The sequence below is a fragment of the Polyodon spathula genome, chromosome 7, assembly GCF_017654505.1.
Source record: "Polyodon spathula isolate WHYD16114869_AA chromosome 7, ASM1765450v1, whole genome shotgun sequence".
Classification (NCBI taxonomy): domain Eukaryota; kingdom Metazoa; phylum Chordata; class Actinopteri; order Acipenseriformes; family Polyodontidae; genus Polyodon; species Polyodon spathula.
The window spans coordinates 35,078,290-35,095,475 of record NC_054540.1 but is presented as its reverse complement, the minus strand read 5'-3'; the positions used below and the strand labels follow the sequence as shown (position 1 = coordinate 35,095,475).

The 17,186-nt window shown below is 40.4% G+C and overlaps 1 protein-coding gene and 1 pseudogene across 4 annotated transcripts in view; both read left to right on the top strand.

The window, feature by feature from the left end:
- Positions 1–527: 527 nt before the first annotated feature.
- slc25a18 (solute carrier family 25 member 18) overlaps positions 528–17,186 on the top strand; it is a 29,518-nt gene continuing 12,859 nt past the window's right edge. For 2 of the 4 annotated variants that reach the window (XM_041255421.1, XM_041255418.1), the window contains exons 1-3: positions 528–618; positions 9,073–9,205; positions 10,661–10,783. In XM_041255421.1, the coding sequence (XP_041111355.1) occupies positions 9,186–9,205; positions 10,661–10,783 (143 nt within the window). In that variant the 5' untranslated portion in view covers positions 528–618; positions 9,073–9,185. Of the gene's footprint in view, positions 619–2,071; positions 2,144–9,072; positions 9,206–10,660; positions 10,838–17,186 lie in introns of those variants that run through there. The other 2 variants (XM_041255419.1, XM_041255422.1) reach the window with 2 other exon arrangements.
- LOC121317938 lies at positions 10,826–14,415 on the top strand (annotated as a pseudogene).

The following is a 17,186-nucleotide window of genomic DNA, read 5'->3' as shown; positions in this document are numbered from 1 at the left end:
TTTAAATATTCCCAACTAGTATTAACTACAGTAACATTACAGTAGCTAGTCCAAGAATTCTGGTAACGGGGATCTGTAAAAGCACTTAACATTCACTTAAAAGAATACACAGCTGTATTTCAGGAAATGATTTAATATATTAGCTGTTCTGTTTTTAATCAATATGTTTTGATTAAAAATATAAATGTAAATACGATTTTTATAAAAGTTTATATATGTCATAGAAGCAGCAAAACAATAGCTTTGCTCTGATATAAAATGAAAGCAATGTTAACTTAATGAAAATATAATTGACAGCTCAACCCTTAAGCTAAAGTTTGTTTTGCTCAATCACAATGCTAAACTGCTTCAGAAAGGAGCTACATACCTGTAGTATTGTAACTGATCTTGCCAATTCATGTTTGCTTTTATACACCTAACATGCCCTCTGGTTATCTATGTATAACTATTGTGCATCAGTAAATAAAAGAAAAAAGTAAAAAGTTTGACATTTGTGAGCAGTCCCTTAGTCTGCTATGTGAGGAAACATTCTTTGCATTAACACGGCTGGCTCCCGCACTCTGCAAAACAAAGAGGAATTCTCAGCAGACTCTCTGAGATGCATACGGGGAAGGACTGGTAAGTAGAAAATGGAACTGATGGTTTTGTTTGGGAACTGTCTATTACATACAGGAGATGGTTGAGATGAGCTGGTTAGCAAAGTGCTACATTTCAGACAGGGCCTATTCGCAATGCTACAAGAAATGTTATTTCAATGTCTGTTTTTGTGAACAAAAATATATTTTTTTAAAGTTTAGACCAGATTCAGAAATATCAAACTTTAGGTTTGCAGAGTGGCTCACCTGGAAATGTTCACCGATTATAAATTATTAGGTTATATATCTATATATATATATATATATATATTTATATATATATATATATATTTTATATATATGTTTATATGGTATATCATAATAAATTTTCACGTGGGCCTAGCTGGTGCATTTTTATACACAGTATATACAGGTGTGTGAGATAGATACAGTAACTAGAAAGATACCGGTAACAGTATACACTAAGGTTTCTTACCTTAGTCGTGTTTTCAGCGCAAACTGCTTTATATGTCCCTCTTAATTTTTTCCCAGATTATTTATTTCTTTAACAGCACAGATAAAACATTCAGAACTATACTGTAACTATTGAATGTAACAGGCTATCTCTTTAGTTATTTAGAAATATCAGTGGTGCTTGATTGATTTTGCCGTTTATTAATTACATAGTAAATGAAAATGAAATATACAAGTGCCAATGAAGTGCCACAAAATGGTACATCGTCAGAATGTGGTACACGTACCAAAACTTGACCCGTGTAGCGCCAGAATACGCTGTCAATGCTGTGATTGACTACATGTAAATCACTAGGAGCAAGACAAACTGTAGTTCACACACAAAATAGTATATGTTTACCATTTTAGATAACTCAATTTGTTGTGTTTAATACATTTGCAGAATTGTGAAAAATGATATTAAAATTAACTTTAATGGTTTTCTGAGCTAAAATTATTTTCACATGCCCGGGCAAGCGCACACGGTGTACCACTCTTTAACTCGTACAGCAGTACCACAAAATAACGACACCTGTAACTTACCCTTTGGTTGACAGCAGTTGAAAGTCTTGCTCTGCGTGAAAATGACTAATAACTAACGAATGTTATGTTGTGGATATCTCTTTACCTCAGTCCAGCGCGGGAATACATTCATGAACTTGTCTTTGCCAGTTTTTTTTTTTTTTCTTTTAAACGAACTACGCGAGACGTCTGCTTGTTCATCAAGATGGCTGAGTTACTGCGTAACGGACAATTTAACTTTGGACGGTAATACTGTGGACGCTTGTAACCAGAGTTATTCTCACGATATATAATCGCAAAACGAAAAAGGTGGACGAGTTCACGTACTGGTTAGATATTTGTAGAAATGTATCGGATTATAACCAAATCAATTTGAAACGTCTAATATTTTGAGGCTAGGAGAGTATGATAAAAAAAAAAAAAGTAATAACTGAAGCCATTTTATGGTGTTCCCCATGCAGAGCGTGAGACAGGCAGACACGATTAGGCCAAATTGTGAAAGAAGAGTGGCTGACGTGACATGGCCAGTACAGGTATACTTCAGTCAAAAGCAATGTTACAGTTACAGCTAGCGTTTCAAGTTGCCCATCCTGTTGTTAGGCATACTGCTCTTACTAATATAGGTGAATATATTAACAACAAATGTAATACTGTATAATACCTTCTTACTATAGAACCATAATAAGTACAATAGTTTATCCTAAACTAGAAGGGTGAGGCCTCTCTGAACTGATGTTCAAAAGAATAAACAAAATCGTGTTTTATAGAATTACATCCAGGGGTAGTGAATGCAGCTCTTTGTGGCAGACACGCCAAAAGGGAGGAATGTGCGATTTTTCAAAGACTTTACCATGCATTTGCCAAGGGCTGAAGAGAAATGTAACAAAAGATTAACTGCTTTTGAGAAACACACTGCCACATGACATTGCACTTTAAAAGGACTTTCTAACCAAAGTATTATTTGCATTAGTAAAATTATCACATAGTCCTTTTGTCCTTTGGTTGTGTTATTTTGATTATTTCTTGTTTTTATATACTGTACGTTATGGAGTATAGCCATTGTTTATTTCTGTTATTATAAGACTCTCTTCTAAAAGTTTACCATGGTATTTTTGCATAGTATTTTTGCAGTTTTCGTCATGGTTATATGCATTTACCACCCTGGTTTGCCAAGTTTTTTAATATGCTTTACCAAACGACCCCTCAGCTCTATAATTACCATAGGAGCCATTTAAAAGGCACATATTAACATGTAGTATGATGTATTTTGGTATGCCTTTACTGTAGGAACCGTTTATAAGGCACTGTGATGGAAATATAATGAGTTCTGGTTGGAAATCTCCCTCCCGACCTGTGAGGGCACGAAGAAGCAAAAGGGAAAGTCTTTGGGCAGGCTGGCTGGACAGTTCATTTCCAGGGTCGGGAAGTCGTCAGCCTGGAAGAAGGCGAGACTCTATTGCAGGAATGTATTGATCTGGAGGGTAAACGAAGTAGCAGCTGCAAGCAATAAAAGCAGCTGCAATCATTTACCAAGGGGTCATGCGTGACAGCATAAAGGGGCCGGAGAATTGTTAATCTTTTCCTTCGCATGGGTTTGTGGTTATAAACTGGAAGGACCGTGTGAGACACAGAGAAAAGTCTCCTTGAAATATTTGTGAGTGTTTTGTTTGTTCATGTCTGTTTAAGTAACTATCTGTGTTTGTATATCACTAGACGGCTAAGCACGTATCCGGAGCTGTTGCCTTGGGCCAGCACTAAACCAGATTAACACTGCACTTCACTCATTGTTTAAAATTGTTATCACCCACCACGAGCACTACAGCACACACCCGGACTGGTGACCGTGTATTGTATTATTGTGGGGCGGATAACGTGCATTATTATTTTGGTTTGCAAAACCATTTACATTATTTACCTCCATGCTTTACAAATTGGTGTGTATTGCAGAGGGCTTTCTTGTTTGGTCGCCAGACCGGGAATACAAAATAAAGAACCCTTTTCTAAACTGGATTATAATTGTCTGCCTGTGATTATTCCTGCACTGCATCACCTCTGCACCTGTTCACTATGTAGTAGTGGGGTATGGATCCCAACGCACTAGCGGAGCTGCTGGATGCGCTGGATAGCAGACGGGACACAGAGGAGAGGAGAGAGGAGCACTACACTGCTCTCATTGAAAGGGTAGGGCTGACATTTTCCACAGCACCAGCCCCTACCGCAACACCAGTAATGTTGGCACAGAAGGCTCGGGCGATGAAGATGATTGCGGAGGATGACCCAGAGGTGTACCTGGTGGCATTTGAGAGGATGGCTACCACCGTGTCATGGCTGCGGGAGCTCTGGGCAAGCCTGCTGAGACCCTGCCTGATCGGGGAGGCTCAAGCAGCCTACCAGACTATGAGCCATCTCAATGCTGCCAGCTACGACCTGGTCAAATTGGCCGTTCTCCACTGCCTCAACATCATGACAGAGACCCACCGGGTACGGTTTAAGGAGTTCCGAAGATCCCCGGAGACACGCCCCAGGGTGGTTGTGGAGCGGTTGTGGGACCACATGGTACACTGGCTGACCCCCGAGAAAAAACCTTCCTGCACTGGGGGGAAGTTGTGGTGGTGGAGTAATTCTGCCATGTGGTCGGCGTCGATACCCAAGCCTGGATACAGCGCCGATACCCAAGCCTGGATACGGCGTCGATACCCAAGCTTGAATACGGCGCCACAAATCCCTGGAAGCCGCTGTAAAACTGGCAGAGGATTATGAGGACTCCCTGGTCTTCGCCGGATTGGAATACTGTCGACTCCCGCCCTTCGGAACAGCCTACCCCTACCTCCCTTTCCTCCAACATTACCTGTACCAGCAGTCCCGGAATCCAGACCTCTGAGACCGCCGACCCCAATGGATTCCTTTGCCTCCTCTTCATTGAGACCAAGGGTGGCTCCCAGCTGGGGTAGAGGTGCTGCTCCTGCCCCGATGCCATACCCGCAACGGGACAAATACCTAACCACTGTTCTCTCTGTCCCCCCCAACGTGTTTTAGGTGCAACCAACTGGGACATCTGGCCAGGTCATGCCCCGCTGCCATGGAATGTGACATGGCCGCATGTAATTGGGCACCTGAGATAGGTAAGCACTTGGAAAATGGTGGGGAGGGGCCTTGTATGATTGTTGTGGTTTTAGGCAATGTGAAAACCCACGCATTAGTGGACACAGGATGTGAGCATACCTTAATTAGAACAACTGTCTTGGGCAGTGTGTCGTGGCAGCCACGAGGTCAGGTGGCCATCTCCTGTATCCATGGAGACATGGCGGCATACCCCACACTAAAAGTATATTTATCGGTAGGACCGATAAAACTTCACCTGGTAGTAGGGGTGGTGGAAAGGTTGCCACAAGCAGTTATTCTGGGCTGAGAATGGCCAAAATTTAAAGAATTAATGCAAATAATGGCAGTCTCAGCTGCACACGTAAACGTGGCAGAAAAAAGAAAAAGGAATGAATTGGTGATGTGTTTCCTTTTCCAGCCGAAATGTTTTCTCCTATTTTCCATCCTTGAAAAACAAATAAAGAGAGAAGGACTGCAAAATGGGAGGGAGCATCTTTTAGACAAGGCTGGGGTCTGGTAGGAGAGAGCTTAAATGGTAATAAACACCAGTCAAAAGGAGCTGGAATGCAGTGTGACCGACAAGGCGAGGTTACTGGACCATCCGGGGCAGATGCTACTCCGACACCTTGCAATATACCAGACATGTGGTACGCAAGCGCGGACATAGTGTGGGGCCAACGTAATGACCCGTGTCTAGCGCACGCTGGGGGGCAAGTCTGGTCTATTGAAGGTAAGGATGTTGTTGGCGCTGGGGCGCTAGTATATCCACACTTTAGTATCAAGGGGCAATTAATGTATAGGGTAAATCTAGCCGCGAGCACAGGACAGCCTGTAACACAGTTATTGGTTCCCCCATCTTGTCGGACCAAGGTCATGAGACTGGTGCATTATCCCTTCTGCGAGGCACCTCGGAGCTGACAAGACAAGGGAGTGGATATTGGCTTGATTCTATTGGATAGGTCTTCATACTCATGTCAAAATATGTAGCCACATGCCCAGACTGCCAGCGAGTAGCGCCAGGTCAAGTACGCCCCGTCCCTTTGGTTCCACTGCCAATTATCTCCACTCCTTTTGAATGCATTGCAATGTACATAGAGGGCCCTTTGCTACCTTCTGACTCTGGGTATACGCATATATTAGTAGTGGTAGATTATGCAACGCAGTACCCAGAGGCAGTACCATTGAGATCCACTAGTGCCGCTGCAATAGTGTCACAAAGACGGCCAAGTGGGCGGCATCAGAACCAGGAAGGAATGAAATATACAAAGACAGATGATGTGAAATGAAATGATGATGGCGCTTGTTTGCGCCGGTTTATTGTAAAATAAAACAGTTGAACAAACAGAAAACAGCAGGACACGGCACTCTATGCCAAAATCAAAGAGACAAACAAAACGGACTAAACAAAACAAACAATGGACTAACAAACAAACACGGTGAGCTTCTATTTAACGATGACTACTATTCTTATTATTACTTTTACCTCCGTCTCCTATCCCGTTCTCCACTCACCACTCAACACCAACCGCGAGTGGGTGAAAACATGCTGTTTTTATGCAGCTGTACCAAGACTCGATTGCTAATCAATCATTCAATTGGAGTCTCGGTACAACTGCACGTGAATTAATAAAGTGCAATTCCCACGTGCTCACATATTATTACTTGTTACTTGCACGTGAAGTGCTGTGCAATCCTTGTGCCTAAATACAAATATACATTTTAAACACTCGTGTTACACAGACCCATTTATATCCCGTGTACCAATGACTATACACCAACATTAAACACACAACATAACAAAAAATATACACAGGGGCGGGCACTTCGTCACAAATAGCCACTGAGTTAGTACAGATTTTGGCTAGAGTAGGGATCCCCAAGGAGATCTTGACTGATCACAGAACCAATTTTTTGTCTAACACATTACAGAAAGTATATAAAATATTAAAAATACGTCCCTTCAGGACGTCTGTTTATCATCCACAGACAGACGGTTTGGTGGAACGTTTTAATCAGACTTGAAGTCGATGCTGAGACGATTTGTAGCAGGGTTCTCCTGCTTTGAGCTCTTGTACGGCCAACAGCCTTGTGGCATCCTCGATTTGTTGAGAGAGGGGTGGGAGCAACACAAAGGCTTGTCCAAAAATGTAGTGAAGCATGTGCTCCTACTAAAAGATCACCTAGATTTTGTGAAGTTGTTTGTAATTCAAACCTTTTGACCTGGAGACAAGGTAATGCTGCTGCTTTCATCATCAGAATCAAAACTATGAGCTAAATGCTCGAACTTGGTGTGATTTAGCATTCTAGGAGCGAGTGGTGCAGTTCAATTGTGATAGTGGCCAAAAAGGACGGCACCAACCGCTTCTGCATTGATTTCCACATGGTAAACGCTATTGCCAAGTTTGATGCCTATCCCATGCCTCGGGTCGACGAGCTTCTAGATAGACTGGGGACGGCAAGGTTTATTTCCACTCTGGATCTGATGAGGGGATGCTGGCAGATCCTGTTAACTCATAGTTCTAGAGAGAAAACAGCATTTTTAACACCAGAGGGGCTGTTTCATTTCACAACCATGCTGTTTGGGCTACATGGTGTGCCCACTGCCTTTCAGAGACTGATGGACCAGGTTTTACATCCACATCGTGAATATGCAGTTATTTACAGCTCCACCTGGCGAGAACATTTGGCTAGGATCACAGCCATCCTTCAGTCTCTAAGGGCAGCCCAGCTGACAGCTAACTTGCGAAAATGTGCATTTGCCAAGAAAGAGACACAATATTTAGGATTTATAATGGGGAATGGCAGGGTGAAACCTGTTGTCACCAAGGTCCAGGCCTTGGTGGATGCAGAATCCCCAAAACCAAGGCTAAGATGAGGTCTCTACTTGGGTTAGCCGGTTATTACCGTCGCTTTATCCCCGAGTATGCCACAGTGGTTAATTCCTTAGTTGACCTCACCAGAAAGAGCTCACTAAATTCAATTAAGTGGTCAGCAGAATGTCAGCAGGCGTTTGATACTGTTAAGCAGAAACTTTGCCAGGCCTCCGCTCTCATCGCTCCAGACTTCACCAAGAGATTCAACCTCCACACCGATGCAACGGATATGTCGGTTTGGTGGTAAACAGAATAAAACATCCCATTCTGTACATAAGTAGAAAAATGCTCCCTCGGGAGCGCAACTACTCTGTTGTCGAAAAAGAGTGTTTGGCCATCAAATGGGCTGCTCACTCTTTGAAATACTACCTGCTGGGGCACTCATTTGATCTCGTCACTGACCACGCCCTAGTCAAGTGGTTAAGCATAATGAAGGACAGCAATGCCCGAATAACCTGGTGGTATCTGGCATTGCAGCCCTTCATGTACCATATGGTACACCATGCGGGGAAAGACCACCAAAATGCAGATTATTTTTCCCGGAGGGGGGAGCAATGGGAAAGCAGATTTAGCCAAGTGTTCCTTCGGCTCCACTCTGAGCGGTGGGATATGTGACAGAGATCAAATGACGCTTGGTGTTAGATCTCCCTCCCGACCTGAGAGGTTACTAGATAAAGGGAGCAGAATACCCTGGACTAAATTTACTCCCGTGGGTAGGCGGAAGTCGGCCGGCTAGAAAAGGGATTGAGCTACAGTACCCAAACTCATTGACCTGCACAGGAAATGGCGTGGCATCCGCGGATTGGAGAAGCGGATGCGTTCGTTAACCAAGGAGTCATGAGTGAGGGTAGCAAAGTAATCTGTTCCTTGGTAAATAGTTAGTGTCAACCTACAAGGAGTCTGTGTTGCCTTATTGTGAACAGTGAGTTTTGTCTTGTGTTTGTTAGTGTTTGTTAACTGTTGTCTGTTTTTTAATAGACTACCAATAGCATGATCCGGAGCTGTAGTGAAAGCCAGCATAAACCCGGACATCACTTTCACAGAGAACTGTAATACATCACCAGCACTTATTCACTGTCACTGAGTACTGTGTTTGTGTTTTGTGTTTACTGTTATGTGTGTTAAACTGCAGTTTTAGTTGCGGGTCAAACCCGTGGGATTTTTACAAACAAAGTGATACATGCCGCTGTGCTCACTTCCATCATTTATTATTTACAGGTGTTTGCCATAAGGCTCTGGATATTGTTAATATACCAATAAACACCCTTGCACCTGGAAATCATTGTCTGTGTTTTGTATCCACTCTGCACTGCACGCATCTGTAATCACTTACCACTTTGCCACAGTCCCTTAGTGAAACTCAGTTATATTCATATTTATTTTACTATAATGCCAGAAAAGCATATCATTTAAGAGATCTCAGTAATTTCCGGGATGCAATGTTTAATTGACAGCATATAGCTAATGGAATTTTTCCTCTTTCACAGCAAGTAGACTGTGCACAAGTTTCTTTTGGCAGTAGAGATCCTTCATCACTAAGACCAGGACTCATTAACCTACCGAAGGTGACTGGAATCTTTTTACAAATCCAAAGAACAACATGGCTGACCACAAAATCAGGTAAGAGTTTTCTTTAGAATCGTTATCCCGTGTGCAGGTGTATCAGGCAGTGTTGTGTGATACATTGCCACTAATCTGTAAAATGAGGTTAAAAGCTCTATAACCATCAATGTAAAGTAGCCCGGCTCTTTTGCATAGTGTTTGCTGTGTGCAGGGTCGGTCACAGACTCCACTCCGCTACATAGGGCTGATTAGCAGGAACTAGCAGGAACTAGCAGGGACTAAAAAATATCATGTACAAAAGCCATCTTAGAAGGATCAGCTATATAAAGATATGATATTTACATAAAGCAACAAGTTCCAACGAAAGTTCTGCCTAATAAAAATAGAAAAATTACCAAACAACAAAAAAAAAAATTTGGACCTCCCAGGGTATATATATATATATATATATATGGGAGGTCCAACATATTTTTTTTTTAGGTTGGTCATTTTTCTAATCAAACCAGTAAAAAGATAAAAATATATATATATATATATATATATATTTTGGGTTAACTTGACTCTAGTAACTGAGATACATCTCAGCAAGCATTTTCTTTGTTGTTGCAAGGTCACATAAGAACTCCAGAATGTGGGGTATCTGTCTGTTTCAGTAGGGCATGTGCTGGGAGGTATGCAGAGCTTGCCATTCTGCTAACAAACTTGTACATGTAATGTCTGCAGTTTACTCAAGTAAAGAGAAACATTTATCTAGCGAGTGCCAGGTATAAGGACACGTTTCTGCAGCACAGTTACTAAGGGTGTACAGATTTCACTTTAAGAAGTTGTTGTCAGCAGGTTTTATATAAAGTTAAACGAGCATATTAATTAATGTGTTCATTTCACAAGAAAAGCTGCCCTTCACTCACCTTTATAATTGAGTACTAATTAATGGCAATTAACTCCTGCATTAAGTAATTAAAAAGCTATTTGGAAGCTAACAATGAAAATATGTTGCGAAACTAGCAAATGCATCTGATTCGTCACACACACACAAACCTTTCCTTGGACGCAACTTAGTAGCTACCTACACTGTCCATATTTTTTGTTGTGTTTAATCAGAGGTTGCATCTTGCCCAGAATTACTATCTCACAATTCACCACATAGATGATGAATTTCTAAGGAAATCAACAAATTGAAATAAAAATGATTGTATATCAAAAGAAAACAAAGGTAAGACAAATAATGACAGATACAATTTGAGTTTTTCTAATTAATTTGATTACGACAGGTTACATATTAAACCACGCTGCTAGGTTGTTATTGATTGGTACTATAAAGGCTTTGTTGAGTGAAGGCTTTGTTTTATGTTAAGTAATTTTATTTAATTAATATTGAGCAGCTTCAAACTTCTTAAAGAGAACTACTTGGAAAATCTGAGTGTCTACACTCCCTGAATAGGGACCCAGGTGAAAGTTGTTTTGGTGACCCTATGCCTGTCTTTTTTCCCCCTTGTCTCTCCATCCCCACAGCCTCCCTGCTAAGCTGATTGACGGTGGTATCGCAGGTCTGGTGGGGGTGACGTGTGTGTTTCCCATCGACCTGGCAAAAACACGGCTACAGAACCAGCAGGGCCAGCGCCTCTACACAGGAATGTAGGTACATCTCTATCTGTCAACCAGCACTGGTGCTGCTCAATGGGTTCCATGGTTAGTATCACTATTTGTTTGTTGAAGTAAATGTACCCAGATAAAACGCCAGTGAAGGGGATAGAGCTGAGGCTGTTGTTTGTACTGTACACATATCCAGTTGTCATAGAACTTGGTATTAACCTGATTTAGTGTAAATTACTGAGAATGTCAAGTTCTGGGGATATATGGGGGTGTCTGTCTTTCTACATTCATTCATCTGTATGTCACACTTACATTTTAGCATATAGCTTATAGCTTGTATAATTATCATGAAACTTGAATTTAGCTGATACTGGTAGCTCTAATTCAAATTTTATAACCAAGGTGGAGGTTATGTTACTGGCATACTTGCTGGTTCTATTCCTGTGTACAAATGAACTAGGTTGCATTGTTCATACTGCATTCCAAAAAGTGTACAAGGTGTACAGTAATCCAGTTTCTTTTTGTGTAGCTGGCAGTGATTGGAGCTGGCTCGTCTATAAAGACACCCTGGCTGATCCAACTTGGGTTACACATGCTTATGGAAAAGCACCTTAACCCATATCAAAGTATAACATCATAACAAGGCAACGGGAAATGTAACCTGAAGCTACTCTTTAATAATAACCAAGGCAAAGCCACAGTTCAGGTGGAAATGGATACTGTGGATCATTAGCAGAGCATCAGCACTCATTAATTACAGTACAAAGAACAATTTTTTACTGAGTATCAAAGATATTTCTGAAAGATATCGCCAGTGTTGTTGTGCATATGTTTTTTTTTTTATCTTCAATTAAAATATTTTCTTAATCTTATGAATTGTTAATATGAATTTTCCATTTCTCTAAACTATTAGAAATATAATTTTTTTTAAAAATGTTCAAACCTTCGGGAACATTAAAACAATCAAAAATGTATGTAAATTTAACGAAATAGCAAAGTTTAAAGGTATTAGAATTATTACTGTAGACATGTTCAAGCATTACTGCGGTCAGAACTATTAAGGTGTAGTAAAGCAAACTAAAAGCACTGTGTAGAAAAATGCAGGACAAAGCACTGCGAAAGCATTTTATAGGCATGGGAAAAAAATAAAACTTCACACAATTGCTGTGCTAACATACAGCGGGCAGCTTTTATCAGGTGGTGTTCAAGACTGTGAGTTAATAGTGGTACAGCTCACTTGCTTGTGTGCAAACCAGCAAAGCCCTTAGAGAAGTTTACAACACTCATTTTCTACTGTGATTTTGCAGTTTTCCCATACATTTCTTATGGTTATGCTGTGTATTGTGTTCCATGGTTTGTAATATGCTTTACCATACCTCTCTGGGCTTTATAATGCTTGCCTGTGCTTTACCATGCTTTTACTGTACCTTATTACACTTTACCGTGCTTTTACTATCATAAACTGTTATTAGGGAGCCTGTGTTATGATCTTAAGCTGCAAACACCACATAGAAATACAATGATCTGAAATTATTAGTGTGCTCTGCCTTCAAGTACAGTAGTTAACACCTGACATACAAGACTTTTAACAGATTCATTGATGGCCTATAAACGCATTTAAAATGCCAGACAGATATTTCTACACACACATGCAGTTCAGTACTGATCTGAGCTGGATATAAACTGTTCTTAATATGTGTGTGTGAGTCACAGATTTCCCTTAACCCACCCCTGGCATTCCTATAGAAACAGCACATGGTCACATGACTTTTCAGTTGAGTTTGTTTTGATTGCTAGAAACCAGTGAAAACACAGAACAGCCTTGCCTGGTGCTGTAGTAGTATGGATTGATCAAAACAAAGACAGACAAGGAGACACATTAATTTACATTAAAGGCAAAATGCCCTGAACTGAAGCAGAAAAATCATAGTTGGAAAGCACAGAAGAGTAAAGATTTATCATAGACTGTTTTTCACTTTTCCATTAGATGTATAAAAATATTTATTGTGCAATTCATTCCTTTTGATTTCCAGTTCATTGGTTTCTTTGTAAAGGTCCCAAGGGTTGTAAGTCAAACTGGTAAATCTACACTGTCATTCTGCAGTTTAACATTTGTATTACTATGAATTTTCTATACTACTTTGTCAAGGCAGATGAAGACATACTGCAATATTCATGCAATAAACTATAGTAACCATAGCATATACTACAGAAAAAAATATTGTAGTACTTGTAGCACAGAACTGAACAATACTACAGCATAGTACAGTTAATCGTTATACATTTTAAGAAATAATTTATCAGTTTACTATGGTTGACAATATATCTCTTTCTTTACAACGCTGATACTGCACAAGTAGCTTGCTTTGGGTGTGCTTTTACCTTCATGTACTGCAGTAAGCTTTTAAAATGGGGATTCTTTACACATTTCATTAATGAAAACAGTGGGGCAGGTTCCATGGAAAAAGAAAACTAAGTCTCATCCTTATCTTATTCTATTTTGGTAGTACTTTTCAGTTGTGTGTGTTTGCATGCAGTTCTCTTTCAGCCAGAGAAATTCTCCTTCCAAATGCAAATACCCTAATTAATATTAAAATATGGAAGGGTATATTTAAATGTTTCTGTCTGAGTTCAAATTTGGTCTTACGTGACTACTGATATCGTGCAGCTTTCTTAAACTGGGTTTCCATGAAGTTGTTAGGCAGTGTTGAACCACTGTATACAGCCTGCCTCATTTCGCACAGACACACACACACACACACACCAAAATGTAATAAAAAAACTATAGGAAAACAAAACTAAAACAGCAATAACGTTAAACAAATACAAAAATAAATAAATAAATAAATAAATAGACATATTGTTACACTAATACAAAAAAACAGGCATAGCGTTACACAAACACAAAAAATAAATAAATAAATATACATATCGTTACACAAATACAAAAAGTCCCTGCAGTCCCTGGAGGCCCTCAAGATGGTCGAGAAGGACCGAGAGACTTGGACAGAATCGCTGGACAGGTAGCAGCTGCAAGCAAAAAACATTAAGATGTACAAATAACATTTGGAGAAATAAAACAAATTAAAAAAAAAACACTGTTCACAAAAAAAAAAAAAACTGCTAGGGTGAAAGCCATACCGAATGGGCTTCCTGCACGTGCTTCTCTCCAAACAGCAGCAACCCCATCATCGTTTCTTGCAGCTCGGACAAGATGCTTAAGGTTTGGAATTTGGTTAACTGCAAGTTGAAGACTAACCACATCGGACACACTAACTAACCGCTATCTGAACACCGTCACCGTCTCTCCCGATGGCTCCCTGTGTGCCTCTGGTGAGAAGGATGGTCAGGCAGTATTGTGGGACCTGAATGAAGGCAAGCACCTGTACACTTTGGATGGTGGAGAAACAATCAACGCTCTGTGCTTCAGCCCCAACAGATACTGGCTCTGTGCTGTTACTGGACCCAGCATCAAGATCTGGGACTTGGAAAGCAAGGCCATCGTTGATGAGCTAAGGCAGGATGTGATCAGCATCAGCAGCAAGGCTGAGCCCCCACAGTGCACTTCCCTTGCCTGGTGTGCAGATGGACAGACCCTGTTTGCTGTCTACACCGACAGCCTGATCAGAGTTTGGCAGGTCACCATCAGCACGCGATAATTGTTTTCTACGAAAATGAAGAGAACTGTGGGAGCTTTGAACAAATTAATATTAATTAATATTTGGGGAAAAAACCAAAAAAAAACTACTACTAATAATAATAAAAACCTAAATCTGAATTCCGCAGGGACAGTGCAAAGCTTTCACCAGTAGAATGTGGTATTGTATATATATATATATATATATATATATATATATATATATATATATATATATATATATATATATATATATATATATATATATATATAGTATGTATACAGTGGTTCTCAAAAGTATTCACCCCCCCTTGGACTTTTCCACATTTTATTATGTTACAACATGGAATCAAAATGGATTTAATTAGGAGTTTTTGCCACTGATCAACACAAAGTCCATAATGTCAAAGTGAAAAATAAAATCTACAAATTGTTCTAAATTAATTGTAAAACACAAAATAATTGATTGTATAAGTATGCTATGACACACCTAAATAAGCTCTGGTGCAACCAATTGTCTTTACATGTCACATAATTAGTTGAATAGAGTCCCTTGTGTGCAATTAAGGTGTTTCACATGATTTCAGGGTAAATACACCTGTCTCTGGGAGATCCCACAGTTGGTTAGTACATTTCCTAACAAAAACTACATCATGAAGGCGAAGGAATATTCAAAGCAAATCCAGAATAAGGTTATTCAAAGCACCAATCAGGGGTAGGATATAAGAACATTTCCAAGGCATTGAATATCCCCTGGAGCACAGTAGTCCATTATTAAGAAATGGAGAGAATAGAGCGGCACAACTGTGAATCTGTCTAGTACAGGCCATCCTCAAACACCGAGACCATGTGGAAGAAGATTCTATGGTCTGATGAGACCAAAATAGAGCTTTTTGGCCTCAACGCTAAGCGCTATGTTTGGCACAAGCCTAACACCGCACATCATCCTGAGAACACCATCCCTACCATGATGCATGGTGGTGGCAGCATCATGCTATGGGGATGCTTCTCTGCATCAGGGCTTGGAAAGCTCATGGAAATAGAGGGCAAAATCAATGCAGCGAAGTACAGAGAAATCCTGGAGGAAAACCTGCTGAAGTCTACAAGAGACCTGGGACTTGGGAGAAGATTCATCTCCACACTGTCCTGGAGTGGTCCAGTCAAAGCCCGGACCTCAATCCAATTGAGAATATGTAGAAAGAGTTGAAAATTGCTGTTCATCAAAGGTCCCCATCCAACTTGATGGAGCTTGAGCAATTTTGCAAAGAAGAATGGGCAAAAACTGTAGTGTCCAGATGTGCAAAGCTGGGAGAGACTCCAAATAGACTCATGGCTGTAATTGCTGCCAAAGGTGCCCCTACCAAATTTTGACTCAAGGCGGAGAATACTTATGCAATCAATTATGTTCTGTTTTGTATTTGTAATTAATTTAGAACAATTTGTAGATTTTATTTTTCACTTTGTCATTGTGGACTTTTTTTGTGTTGATTAGTGACTCCTATATAAATCAATTTTGATTCCATGTTGTAACACAATAAAATGTGGAAAAGTCCAAGGGATACTTTTGAGAGCCACTGTGTATATATATATATATATATATATATATATATATATATATATATATATATACATATATATATATATATATATATAGTAACATGACAGTGAGGGGGTTAATATCCTCCCTGCCAAAAAACATGTGCAAATGCACGTTTTGGTTTAATTATTTAATTGTTTTATAGTTAAATATCAACCATGCAAGGGTCACATTGTAAATAAGAACCAGGTGCAGGGTATAAAAGAGGTGCAGTTAGTCTGCACGGGGCTGCTGAGTAGAAGGAAGCTGAAAGAGTGCTCTGTCTCAGAGCAGTCATACAGTACGTTCTGTGTTAAACCTGTGTGATGTATTTGGTTACGTTTGTCAGATAAACGGCTTAACTGTCCTGCGACCTAGTCAGGGACCTGCATCGAATGTTTAGCAAGAGCTCCGAAGGAGCAAGGTGTTTGTTTTTGTTTATTTTTATAATTAAAAGTGCGCGTCAGTGCTGTTTCATTCAAATCCTGTGTGTTGGGTCATAATTTGAAAGGGAAAAGAACCCGAGCGAGCCTGTGTGGCGAGGGGGCGTTTACTATATATATATATAAAACCGCATTCTTGTGCAACACTCAGGTCTAATGGGTTTAATCAAATATTTTAAACATAGATATCATCCAAAATCACAGAGAGTGAGAACAAAAATACAGATCAAAGAATCATGACAAGTTTTCAGTATGAAACGTGACACACTGTCAAAAAGAAATCATTACAAAGTTAGTATCAGTATGACCTCCCTGAGCATTAACACAATCCTGGCAGCGTTGACGCATAGACCAGATCAGCCTCTGGATAGACTGCTGTGGGTTGTTCCACCGCTCCCAGTGCTGAAGTTGGCTTCTTATTCTCCAGCTTCTTATTTCCATTCCAGCTTCTTGTTTGCATGCCAGCTTCTTATTTGCATGCCAGCTGGTAAAGTTGGTAACTTTAAGTAGTAGTAGTGCATCAAAATCAGTTTTGAAGTCGTGTAATTGTAATCCTAGCACGGTCTTGCATTGTCCTGCTGGAAAACTGATGCTTCAGGATTGGCTTGCAGGATACAGCGGTACTAGGTGCATGCAGGGTGTACGGTGCTGCACGGTACTCAGTGCAAGTGTGCATGCAGTACTCGGTGCAAGCAGCAGCCCGGTGCTTGGTGCACACGGTGCTCGGTGCACTCGGTGCACATTATACCTGGTGCTGCACGGCACGTGGTGCTCGGTGCATACGGTGCA